At 52.1% G+C, this 12,509-nt stretch overlaps 1 protein-coding gene across 1 annotated transcript in view; it reads right to left on the bottom strand.

Annotated features, from left to right (window-relative positions):
• Positions 1 to 12,509, bottom strand: part of DMBT1 (deleted in malignant brain tumors 1) — a 96,850-nt gene that overhangs the window by 43,104 nt on the left and 41,237 nt on the right. The window contains exons 50-62 of the mRNA XM_058029701.1: positions 11,694 to 12,093; positions 10,311 to 10,683; positions 9,460 to 9,860; positions 8,095 to 8,450; positions 7,825 to 7,852; positions 7,246 to 7,607; positions 5,838 to 6,170; positions 5,010 to 5,330; positions 3,614 to 3,934; positions 2,783 to 3,094; positions 2,513 to 2,540; positions 1,936 to 2,297; positions 662 to 982 (exon numbers count right to left, since the gene is read on the bottom strand). Coding sequence (XP_057885684.1) covers positions 662 to 982; positions 1,936 to 2,297; positions 2,513 to 2,540; positions 2,783 to 3,094; positions 3,614 to 3,934; positions 5,010 to 5,330; positions 5,838 to 6,170; positions 7,246 to 7,607; positions 7,825 to 7,852; positions 8,095 to 8,450; positions 9,460 to 9,860; positions 10,311 to 10,683; positions 11,694 to 12,093 — 3,918 coding nt within the window. The remainder of the gene's footprint in view (positions 1 to 661; positions 983 to 1,935; positions 2,298 to 2,512; positions 2,541 to 2,782; positions 3,095 to 3,613; positions 3,935 to 5,009; positions 5,331 to 5,837; positions 6,171 to 7,245; positions 7,608 to 7,824; positions 7,853 to 8,094; positions 8,451 to 9,459; positions 9,861 to 10,310; positions 10,684 to 11,693; positions 12,094 to 12,509) is intronic.

Raw genomic sequence — 12,509 nt, 5'->3', positions numbered from 1 at the left:
AAGCATAAAGTGGTTTACTTACTGAATGTTATCAAATGAGAGTGTAATGAGGAAATTGTTTGTTACATGTATTTGCCACAAACAATCTGCTTCATCTGAAGGCTTCAAAGAAGGACTCTGAAATGTTCCAGAGGACTTAAAAAGTGTATCACCACAAATAATTTTTTGACCTGAAAAAGGAAAGAAAAAGAAAAGAAATTTAGGGATAGAAGTGATTAATTTAGATTTCCTTTGGATCAAATAAAAATATATTCTATATACAGAAATCGTGGAAACACAAGGTTAAATCTCAAAAGAAACATAATGATTGTGCTCCTCTCAGTTAGCCTACAAGAGTGATGAACTCTTCAGAGAATTATGACCTGTGCTTGCAGTTATTAACTCTGTGGGCTTCAGGCACATGGGTATGAAATAAAGTAAAAGGTTGTCACCTAAATGCCATAAAATCAGAGAATGAACAAAAGAAAATCTCACATGTAATCAGCATACCATGAAATTCATCCCCAGCCATGGAATCACTCAAACACAAAAGACTAGTGTATAGCATATAACGAATTAAAAACAAAAAATTAAAACCAAAACATAATCCCCAACACACACCCGTATCCCCAGCCAAGAGGGGACACTTCCTGAAAGAGTCCCAGCATGCAGGCAGTCAAACCAGTGGTACCTGAGCACACGACACCAGCATCTTCACCGTGGCCACAATTGTGGACGCCCCAACCACGGTGGCTGCACTGGAAGATGGATGATTCTGATCCCACGCAGTTCACATCGTCCAGGTAGATGCTGCCATTGCCTTGTCCAAAGGAGGCCCCTGATGTTGCAGAAACAGCATCTCCACATCCCAGCTGCCTGCACACCACCTGGGCATCTCTCAGGTCCCAGCCATCATCACAGACAGTGCCCCGGGCCCCAGAGTGGGAAATCTCCACGCGACCCTCGCAGCGGTTTCTGCCGTTCACCAGGCTGATGGTGGCATCTGGGAAAGAAGGAGATACAGATCCTCTAGCACAAAGGCACCACTTCTCGCCAGTGTGATGCCTTTCTCAATCTAGAAATGAAATAACACAGCTTTGGGGATAATTTTTGTACAGGAAGTAATAGAAAAGTGGATCTTCATTGGAGGCCTCCAGGGCAGATATGGAAACATATCCACAAAAGTCACAAAATATCCACAAGTGGCGATGCAACTCCCCCCCAGGCCAAGTCCCATCAAAGTCTTCTCTGCCTTCAAATGGGACGGTACTTTGTTGATGAAATGTGTCTGAAGAGCCATCTTTCGGCATTTTCAGCCAGGAAGAACCAAGATAGCATAGGGATCCTGGAATGAGTTTTGACTTCTTGACTAGGAACATGCTGGTGCGATGTTACAATAAAAACCTAAAAAGCTACAAATATGTTTGTAAAGGATACAGAGGATATATAAAGGAAAAAAAGATAGTAACCAAGATGGCATCAAGGCCTTGGATACACTCTATGAGTTTCAGGCCACCACAACACCCAGTCTTGGCTGTCATAAACTGCTTTTCTTGGCTTCTCCTGTCCCCAGAGAAAACTAAACACCAACCTCTGAGGCACTAATTCTTTCTGCAAAAACATGCGGTCAGAAATCCCAGGAGAAATTCAGACCCACAGTAGGAACAGGGAAGGTGATGCTGGGAGCGGTTGTGCCTGTGCATGTGGCAGCTGTAGGGGGGGAAAGAAGCAGGTGAGGCCTGCTGGACGAAGGTGTGTGCTTGAATTTCTCCCCGTGCTGGGCACATTTTTGCCAGCTTGGCACATGGGCAATGGAGAAACCTGGGGTGTCAGCAGGATGGTTTCTCAGGGTGGGACCAAACAAAACCATGACCCTGCACTCATCCCCAACAAATCATCGAAATCCAACTAATTCAGACTACCCTCTGAAAAAGTCGAGAATGCTGGCAGTGAAACCAGTGGTACCTGAGCACACAACACCAGCATCCTCACTGTGGCCACAATTGTGGACGCCCCAACCACGGTGGCTGCACTGGAAGATGGATGACTCCCAGCCTGCACAGTTCACATCGTCCAGGTAGATGCTGCCATTGCCTTGTCCAAAGGAGGCCCCTGATGTTGCAGAAACAGCATCTCCACATCCCAGCTGCCTGCACACCACCTGGGCATCACTCAGGTCCCAGCCATCATCACAGACAGTGCCCCGGCCCCCAGAGTGGGAAATCTCCACGCGACCCTCGCAGGGGTTTCTGCCGTTCACCAGGCTGATGGTGGCACCTGGGAGAGAAGGAGGTGTGGAAAACGTGGGAAGAGATTTTAGCACAAAGGCATTTTCTCTTGCCACAGAGAAATCACTCTATGAATTTCAGGCCACCACAACTCCCAATCTCAGCTGTATTAAACTGCTTTTCCTGCCCTCTCCACTCCTATGGAGAAAACGAGACATCAAACTCTGAGGAACTAATTGTTTCTGCAAGAAGCAATGGGCAGAAAAAACAGGAGAAATTTAGACTCACCAGAGGTAATGGAGGTGGGGCTGAATGTAGTTGTGCTTGTGGCAGCTGTAGGGGAGGAAAGGAAAGAGGCAGGTGAGGCCTGTTGGATGGAGATCCATGTTTGCCTTTCTCCCAGTGCTGGGCACGTTGCTGCCAGCTTGGCACATGGGCAATGGAGAGCCCGGGGGTGTACGCGAAACAGTCCCCATGGTGGGATGCACCAAAAACACAATCCCACACCTATCCCCAGCCATGAAAGGTCACTTTCTGAATGAGTCCAAGCATGCAGGCAGTGAAACCAGTGGTACCTGAGCACACAACACCAGCATCTTCACTGTGGCGACAGTTGTGGTTGCCCCAGCCATTGTGTCTGCACTGGAAGATGGATGACTCCCAGCCTGTGCAGTTCACATCGTCCAGGTAGATGCTGCCACTGCCTTGTCCAAAGGAGGCCCCTGATGTTGCAGAAACAGCATCTCCACATCCCAGCTGCCTGCACACCACCTGGGCATCGCTCAGGTCCCAGCCATCATCACAGACAGTGCCCCGGCCCCCAGAGTGGGAAATCTCCACGCGACCCTCGCAGCGGCTCCCGCCGTTCACCAGGCTGATGGTGGCACCTGGGAGAGAAGGAGGTGTGGAAAATGTGGGAAGAGATGTTAGCACAAAGGCATTATCTCCTGCCACAGAGAGAAATAACTCTATGAATTTCAGGCCACCACAACTCCCAATCTCAGCTGTATTAAACTGCTTTTCCTGCCCTCTCCTCTCTTATGGAGAAAAGCACACATCAAACTCTGAGGAACTACTTGTTTCTGCAAGAAGCAATGGCTATAAAAAACAGGACAAATTCTGACCCACCTGAAGGAACGGAGATGGGGCTGAATGTAGTTGTGCTTGTGGCAGCTGTAGGGGAGGAATGGAAAGAGGCAGGTGAGGCCTGTTGGATGGAGATCCATGTTTGCCTTTCTCCCAGTGCTGGGCACGTTGCTGCCAGCTTGGCACAGGGGCCATGGAGAGCCCGGGGGTGTACGCGAAACAGTCCCCATGGTGGGATGCACCAAAAACACAATCCCACACCTATCCCCAGCCATGGAAGGTCACTTTCTGAATGAGTCCAAGCATGCAGGCAGTGAAACCAGTGGTACCTGAGCACACAACACCAGCATCTTCATTGTGGCCGCAATTGTGGACGCCCCAGCCACGGTGGCTGCACTGGAAGATGGATGACTCCCAGCCTGCACAGTTCACATCATCCAGGTAGATGCTGCCATTGCCTTGTCCAAAGGAGGCCCCTGATGTTGCAGAAACAGCATCTCCACATCCCAGCTGCCTGCACACCACCTGGGCATCGCTCAGGTCCCAGCCATCATCACAGACAGTGCCCTGGCCCCCAGAGTGGGAAATCTCCACGCGACCCTCGCAGCGGCTCCCGCCGTTCACCAGGCTGATGGTGGCATCTGGGAGAGAAGGAGGTGTGGAAAACGTGGGAAGAGATTTTAGCACAAAGGCATTTTCTCTTGCCACAGACAAATCACTCCATGAATTTCAGGCCACCACAACTACCAAACTTGGGTGCGTTAAACTGCTTTTCCTGCCCTCTCCTCTCCTATGGAGAAAACCAGACGTCAAACTCTGAGGCACTACTTGTTTCTGTGAAAAGCACCAGCCAGAAAAACCAGGAGAAATTCAGACTCACCTGAAGGAATGGAGATGGGGCTCTCTGTAGTTATTCTTGCAGCATCTGTTTGGGAGGAAAGGAATGAAAAAGGCAGGTGAGGCCTGTTGGATGGAGATCCATGTCTGCCTTTCTCCCAGTGCTGGGCACGTTGCTGCCAGCTTGGGACATGGGCAATGGAGAGCCTGGGCATGTCAGCAGAATGGTCTCTCAAGGAGGGAACAACCAAAAACATAATCCCCATCACACATCCATATCCAGCCAGGAGGGGACACTGCCTGAAAGAGTCCCAGCCTGCAGGCAGCCATACCAGTGGTACCTGAGCACACAACACCAGCATCTTCACTGTGGCCACAATTGTGGATGCCCCAGCCACTGTGGCTGCACTTTAAGGTGGGTGATTCTGATCCCATTGCAGCTCTCAGTCACAGCTGTATTCTGCTGTGCTTTTCCCAAGCTCTGCTCTCCCTTAGAGGAGACTAAGCCCCAACCACTGAGGCACTAATTGTTTCTGCAGAAAGCAGCAGCCAGAAAGCGCAGGAGAAATTCAGACCCACCTGAAGAATTAGAGATGAAGGGGTTGTCTGTAGTTATGTTGGCAGCATCTGTAGGGGAGGAAAAGAAAGAGGCCGGTGAGGCCTGTTGGATGAGGATCCACGCCCGCCTTTCTCCAAGTTCTGGACACGTTGCTGCCAGCTTGGCACACGGGCCATGGAGAGCCTGGGAGTGTCACCAGAATGGTCTCTCATGGTGGGAGCAACCAAAAATATGACCCTGCCCTCATCCCCAACAAATCATCTAATTCCAGCTAACTCAGGCCACCGCCTGAAAAATTCATAGTATGCAGGCAGTCAAACCCGTGGTACCTGAACACACAACACCAGCATCCTCACTGTGGCCACAATTGTGGACACCCCAGCCACGGTGGCTGCACTGGAAGATGGATGACTCCCAGCCTGCACAGTTCACATCGTCCAGGTAGATGCTGCCACTGCCTTGTCCAAAGTAGGCCCCTGATGTTGCAGAAACAGCATCTCCACATCCCAGCTGCCTGCACACCACCTGGGCATCGCTCAGGTCCCAGTCATCATCACAGACAGTGCCCCGGCCCCCAGAGTGGGAAATCTCCACGCGACCCTCGCAGCGGCTCCTGCCGTTCACCAGGCTGATAGTGGCACCTGGGAGAGAAGGAGGTGTGGAAAACTTGGGAAGAGATTTTAGCACAAAGGCATTTTCTCTTGCCACAGAGAGAAATCACTCTATGAATTTCAGGCCACCACAACTCCCAATCTCAGCTGTATTAAACTGCTTTTCCTGCCCTCTCCTCTCTTATGGAGAAAAGCACACATCAAACTCTGAGGAACTACTTCTTTCTGCAAGAAGCAATGGCTATAAAAAACAGGAGAAATTCAGACCCACCTGAAGGAACGGAGATGGGGCTGAATGTAGTTGTGCTTGTGGCAGCTGTAGGGGAGGAATGGAAAGAGGCAGGTGAGGCCTGTTGGATGGAGATCCATGTTTGCCTTTCTCCCAGTGCTGGGCACGTTGCTGCCAGCTTGGCACAGGGGCCATGGAGAGCCCGGGGGTGTACGCGAAACAGTCCCCATGGTGGGATGCACCAAAAACACAATCCCACACCTATCCCCAGCCATGGAAGGTCACTTTCTGAATGAGTCCAAGCATGCAGGCAGTGAAACCAGTGGTACCTGAGCACACAACACCAGCATCTTCATTGTGACCACAATTGTGGACGCCCCAACCACGGTGGCTGCACTGGAAGATGGATGACTCCCAGCCTGTGCAGTTCACATCATCCAGGTAGATGCTGCCATTGCCTTGTCCAAAGGAGGCCCCTGATGTTGCAGAAACAGCATCTCCACATCCCAGCTGCCTGCACACCACCTGGGCATCGCTCAGGTCCCAGTCATCATCACAGACAGTGCCCCGGCCCCCAGAGTGGGAAATCTCCACGCGACCCTCGCAGCGGCTCCCGCCGTTCACCAGGCTGATGGTGGCATCTGGGAGAGAAGGAGGTGTGGAAAACGTGGGAAGAGATTTTAGCACAAAGGCATTTTCTCTTGCCACAGACAAATCACTCCATGAATTTCAGGCCACCACAAATCCCAGTCTCGGCTATATTAAACTGCTTTTCCTGGTTTCTCCTCTCCTACGGAGAAAACCAGACATCCAACTCTGAGGCACTACTTGTTTCTGTGAAAAGCACCAGCCAGAAAAACCAGGAGAAATTCAGACTCACCTGAAGGAATGGAGATGGGGCTCTCTGTAGTTATTCTTGCAGCATCTGTTTGGGAGGAAAGGAATGAAAAAGGCAGGTGAGGCCTGTTGGATGGAGATCCATGTCTGCCTTTCTCCCAGTGCTGGGCACGTTGCTGCCAGCTTGGGACATGGGCAATGGAGAGCCTGGGCATGTCAGCAGAATGGTCTCTCAAGGAGGGACCAACCAAAAACATAATCCCCATCACACATCCATATCCAGCCAGGAGGGGACACTGCCTGAAAGAGTCCCAGCCTGCAGGCAGCCATACCAGTGGTACCTGAGCACACAACACCAGCATCTTCACTGTGGCCACAATTGTGGACACCCCAGCCACTGTGGCTGCACTTTAAGGTGGGTGATTCTGATCCCATTGCAGCTCTCAGTCACAGCTGTATTCTGCTGTGCTTTTCCCAAGCTCTGCTCTCCCTTAGAGGAGACTAAGCCCCAACCACTGTGGCACTAATTGTTTCTGCAGAAAGCAGCAGCCAGAAAGCGCAGGAGAAATTCAGACCCACCTGAAGAATTAGAGATGAAGGGGTTGTCTGTAGTTATGTTGGCAGCATCTGTAGGGGAGGAAAAGAAAGAGGCCGGTGAGGCCTGTTGGATGAGGATCCACGCCTGCCTTTCTCCCAGTGCTGGACACGTTGCTGCCAGCTTGGCACACGGGCCATGGAGAGCCTGGGAGTGTCACCAGAATGGTCTCTCATGGTGGGAGCAACCAAAAATATGACCCTGCCCTCATCCCCAACAAATCATCTAATTCCAGCTAATTCAGACCACTCTCTGAAAAATTCATAGTATGCAGGCAGTCAAACCCGTGGTACCTGAGCATACAACACCAGCATCTTCACTGTGGCCACAATTGTGGACGCCCCAACCACGGTGGCTGCACTGGAAGATGGATGACTCCCAGCCTGCACAGTTCACATCGTCCAGGTAGATGCTGCCACTGCCTTGTCCAAAGTAGGCCCCTGATGTTGCAGAAACAGCATCTCCACATCCCAGCTGCCTGCACACCACCTGGGCATCGCTCAGGTCCCAGCCATCATCACAGACAGTGCCCCGGCCCCCAGAGTGGGAAATCTCCACGCGACCCTCGCAGCGGCTCCCGCCGTTCACCAGGCTGATGGTGGCACCTGGGAGAGAAGGAGGTGTGGAAAACGTGGGAAGAGATTTTAGCACAAAGGCATTTCCTCTTACCACAGAGAGAAATCACTCTATGAATTTCAGGCCACCACAACTCCCAATCTCAGCTGTATTAAACTGCTTTTCCTGCCCTCTCCACTCCTATGGAGAAAACGAGACATCAAACTCTGAGGAACTACTTCTTTCTGCAAGAAGCAATGGCTATAAAAAACAGGAGAAATTCAGACCCACCTGAAGGAACGGAGATGGGGCTGAATGTAGTTGTGCTTGTGGCAGCTGTAGGGGAGGAATGGAAAGAGGCAGGTGAGGCCTGTTGGATGGAGATCCATGTTTGCCTTTCTCCCAGTGCTGGGCACGTTGCTGCCAGCTTGGCACAGGGGCCATGGAGAGCCCGGGGGTGTACGCGAAACAGTCCCCATGGTGGGATGCACCAAAAACACAATCCCTCACCTATCCCCAGCCATGAAAGGTCACTTTCTGAATGAGTCCAAGCATGCAGGCAGTGAAACCCGTGGTACCTGAACACACAACACCAGCATCTTCATTGTGGCCGCAATTGTGGACGCCCCAACCACGGTGGCTGCACTGGAAGATGGATGACTCCCAGCCTGCACAGTTCACATCATCCAGGTAGATGCTGCCACTGCCTTGTCCAAAGGAGGCCCCTGATGTTGCAGAAACAGCATCTCCACATCCCAGCTGCCTGCACACCACCTGGGCATCGCTCAGGTCCCAGTCATCATCACAGACAGTGCCCCGGCCCCCAGAGTGGGAAATCTCCACGCGACCCTCGCAGCGGCTCCCGCCGTTCACCAGGCTGATGGTGGCACCTGGGAGAGAAGGAGGTGTGGAAAACGTGGGAAGAGATTTTAGCACAAAGGCATTTTCTCTTGCCACAGACAAATCACTCCCTGAATTTCAGGCCACCACAACTCCCAATCTCGGCTGTATTAAACTGCTTTTCCTGGTTTCTCCTCGCCTACGGAGAAAACCAGACATCCATCTCTAGGGCACTACTTGTTTCTGTGAAAAGCACCAGCCAGAAAAACCAGGAGAAATTCAGACTCACCTGAAGGAATGGAGATGGGGCTCTCTGTAGTTATTCTTGCAGCATCTGTTTGGGAGGAAAGGAATGAAAAAGGCAGGTGAGGCCTGTTGGATGGAGATCCATGTCTGCCTTTCTCCCAGTGCTGGGCACGTTGCTGCCAGCTTGGGACATGGGCAATGGAGAGCCTGGGCATGTCAGCAGAATGGTCTCTCAAGGAGGGAACAACCAAAAACATAATCCCCATCACACATCCATATCCAGCCAGGAGGGGACACTGCCTGAAAGAGTCCCAGCCTGCAGGCAGCCATACCAGTGGTACCTGAGCACACAACACCAGCATCTTCACTGTGGCCACAATTGTGGACGCCCCAGCCACTGTGGCTGCACTTTAAGGTGGGTGATTCTGATCCCATTGCAGCTCTCAGTCACAGCTGTATTCTGCTGTGCTTTTCCCAAGCTCTGCTCTCCCTTAGAGGAGACTAAGCCCCAACCACTGTGGCACTAATTGTTTCTGCAGAAAGCAGCAGCCAGAAAGCGCAGGAGAAATTCAGACCCACCTGAAGAATTAGAGATGAAGGGGTTGTCTGTAGTTATGTTGGCAGCATCTGTAGGGGAGGAAAAGAAAGAGGCCGGTGAGGCCTGTTGGATGAGGATCCACGCCTGCCTTTCTCCCAGTGCTGGACACGTTGCTGCCAGCTTGGCACACGGGCCATGGAGAGCCTGGGAGTGTCACCAGAATGGTCTCTCATGGTGGGAGCAACCAAAAATATGACCCTGCCCTCATCCCCAACAAATCATCTAATTCCAGCTAATTCAGACCACTCTCTGAAAAATTCATAGTATGCAGGCAGTCAAACCCGTGGTACCTGAACACACAACACCAGCATCTTCACTGTGGCCACAATTGTGGACGCCCCAACCACGGTGGCTGCACTGGAAGATGGATGACTCCCAGCCTGCACAGTTCACATCGTCCAGGTAGATGCTGCCACTGCCTTGTCCAAAGGAGGCCCCTGATGTTGCAGAAACAGCATCTCCACATCCCAGCTGCCTGCACACCACCTGGGCATCGCTCAGGTCCCAGTCATCATCACAGACAGTGCCCCGGCCCCCAGAGTGGGAAATCTCCACGCGACCCTCGCAGCGGCTCCCGCCGTTCACCAGGCTGATGGTGGCACCTGGGAGAGAAGGAGGTGTGGAAAACGTGGGAAGAGATTTAACACAAAGGCATTTTCTCTTGCCACAGAGAAATCACTCTATGAATTTCAGGCCACCACAACTCCCAATCTCAGCTGTATTAAACTGCTTTTCCTGCCCTCTCCACTCCTATGGAGAAAACGAGACATCAAACTCTGAGGAACTACTTCTTTCTGCAAGAAGCAATGGCCATAAAAAACAGGAGAAATTCAGACCCACCTGAAGGAATGGAGATGGGGCTGAATGTAGTTGTGCTTCTGGCAGCTGTAGGGGAGGAAAGGAAAGAGGCAGGTGAGGCCTGTTGGATGGAGATCCATGTTTGCCTTTCTCCCAGTGCTGGGCACGTTGCTGCCAGCTTGGCACATGGGCCATGGAGAGCCCGGGGGTGTACGCGAAACAGTCCCCATGGTGGGATGCACCAAAAACACAATCCCACACCTATCCCCAGCCATGAAAGGTCACTTTCTGAATGAGTCCAAGCATGCAGGCAGTGAAACCAGTGGTACCTGAGCACACAACACCAGCATCTTCATTGTGGCCGCAATTGTGGACGCCCCAGCCACGGTGGCTGCACTGGAAGATGGATGACTCCCAGCCTGCACAGTTCACATCATCCAGGTAGATGCTGCCACTGCCTTGTCCAAAGGAGGCCCCTGATGTTGCAGAAACAGCATCTCCACATCCCAGCTGCCTGCACACCACCTGGGCATCGCTCAGGTCCCAGCCATCATCACAGACAGTGCCCCGGCCCCCAGAGTGGGAAATCTCCACGCGACCCTCGCAGCGGCTCCCGCCGTTCACCAGGCTGATGGTGGCACCTGGGAGAGAAGGAGGTGTGGAAAACGTGGGAAGAGATTTTAGCACAAAGGCATTTTCTCTTGCCACAGACAAATCACTCCCTGAATTTCAGGCCACCGCAACTCCCAATCTCGGCTGTATTAAACTGCTTTTCCTGGTTTCTCCTCTCCTACGGAGAAAACCAGACATCCATCTCTAGGGCACTACTTGTTTCTGTGAAAAGCACCAGCCAGAAAAACCAGGAGAAATTCAGACTCACCTGAAGGAATGGAGATGGGGCTCTCTGTAGTTATTCTTGCAGCATCTGTTTGGGAGGAAAGGAATGAAAAAGGCAGGTGAGGCCTGTTGGATGGAGATCCATGTCTGCCTTTCTCCCAGTGCTGGGCACGTTGCTGCCAGCTTGGGACATGGGCAATGGAGAGCCTGGGCATGTCAGCAGAATGGTCTCTCAAGGAGGGAACAACCAAAAACATAATCCCCATCACACATCCATATCCAGCCAGGAGGGGACACTGCCTGAAAGAGTTCCCAGCCTGCAGGCAGCCATACCAGTGGTACCTGAGCACACAACACCAGCATCTTCACTGTGGCCACAATTGTGGACGCCCCAGCCACTGTGGCTGCACTTTAAGGTGGGTGATTCTGATCCCATTGCAGCTCTCAGTCACAGCTGTATTCTGCTGTGCTTTTCCCAAGCTCTGCTCTCCCTTAGAGGAGACTAAGCCCCAACCACTGTGGCACTAATTGTTTCTGCAGAAAGCAGCAGCCAGAAAGCGCAGGAGAAATTCAGACCCACCTGAAGAATTAGAGATGAAGGGGTTGTCTGTAGTTATGTTGGCAGCATCTGTAGGGGAGGAAAAGAAAGAGGCCGGTGAGGCCTGTTGGATGAGGATCCACGCCTGCCTTTCTCCCAGTGCTGGACACGTTGCTGCCAGCTTGGCACACGGGCCATGGAGAGCCTGGGAGTGTCACCAGAATGGTCTCTCATGGTGGGAGCAACCAAAAATATGACCCTGCCCTCATCCCCAACAAATCATCTAATTCCAGCTAATTCAGACCACTCTCTGAAAAATTCATAGTATGCAGGCAGTCAAACCCGTGGTACCTGAACACACAACACCAGCATCTTCACTGTGGCCACAATTGTGGACGCCCCAACCACGGTGGCTGCACTGGAAGATGGATGACTCCCAGCCTGCACAGTTCACATCGTCCAGGTAGATGCTGCCACTGCCTTGTCCAAAGGAGGCCCCTGATGTTGCAGAAACAGCATCTCCACATCCCAGCTGCCTGCACACCACCTGGGCATCGCTCAGGTCCCAGTCATCATCACAGACAGTGCCCCGGCCCCCAGAGTGGGAAATCTCCACGCGACCCTCGCAGCGGCTCCCGCCGTTCACCAGGCTGATGGTGGCACCTGGGAGAGAAGGAGGTGTGGAAAACGTGGGAAGAGATTTTAGCACAAAGGCATTTCCTCTTACCACAGAGAGAAATCACTCTATGAATTTCAGGCCACCACAACTCCCAATCTCAGCTGTATTAAACTGCTTTTCCTGCCCTCTCCACTCCTATGGAGAAAACGAGACATCAAACTCTGAGGAACTACTTCTTTCTGCAAGAAGCAATGGCCATAAAAAACAGGAGAAATTCAGACCCACCTGAAGGAATGGAGATGGGGCTGAATGTAGTTGTGCTTCTGGCAGCTGTAGGGGAGGAATGGAAAGAGGCAGGTGAGGCCTGTTGGATGGAGATCCATGTTTGCCTTTCTCCCAGTGCTGGGCACGTTGCTGCCAGCTTGGCACATGGGCCATGGAGAGCCCGGGGGTGTACGCGAAACAGTCCCCATGGTGGGATGCACCAAAAACACAATCCCACACCTATCCCCAGCCA

Source organism: Melospiza georgiana, chromosome 8 (assembly GCF_028018845.1).
Source record: "Melospiza georgiana isolate bMelGeo1 chromosome 8, bMelGeo1.pri, whole genome shotgun sequence".
Lineage (NCBI taxonomy): Eukaryota > Metazoa > Chordata > Aves > Passeriformes > Passerellidae > Melospiza > Melospiza georgiana.
This window is presented reverse-complemented; position numbering and strand designations above follow the sequence as displayed.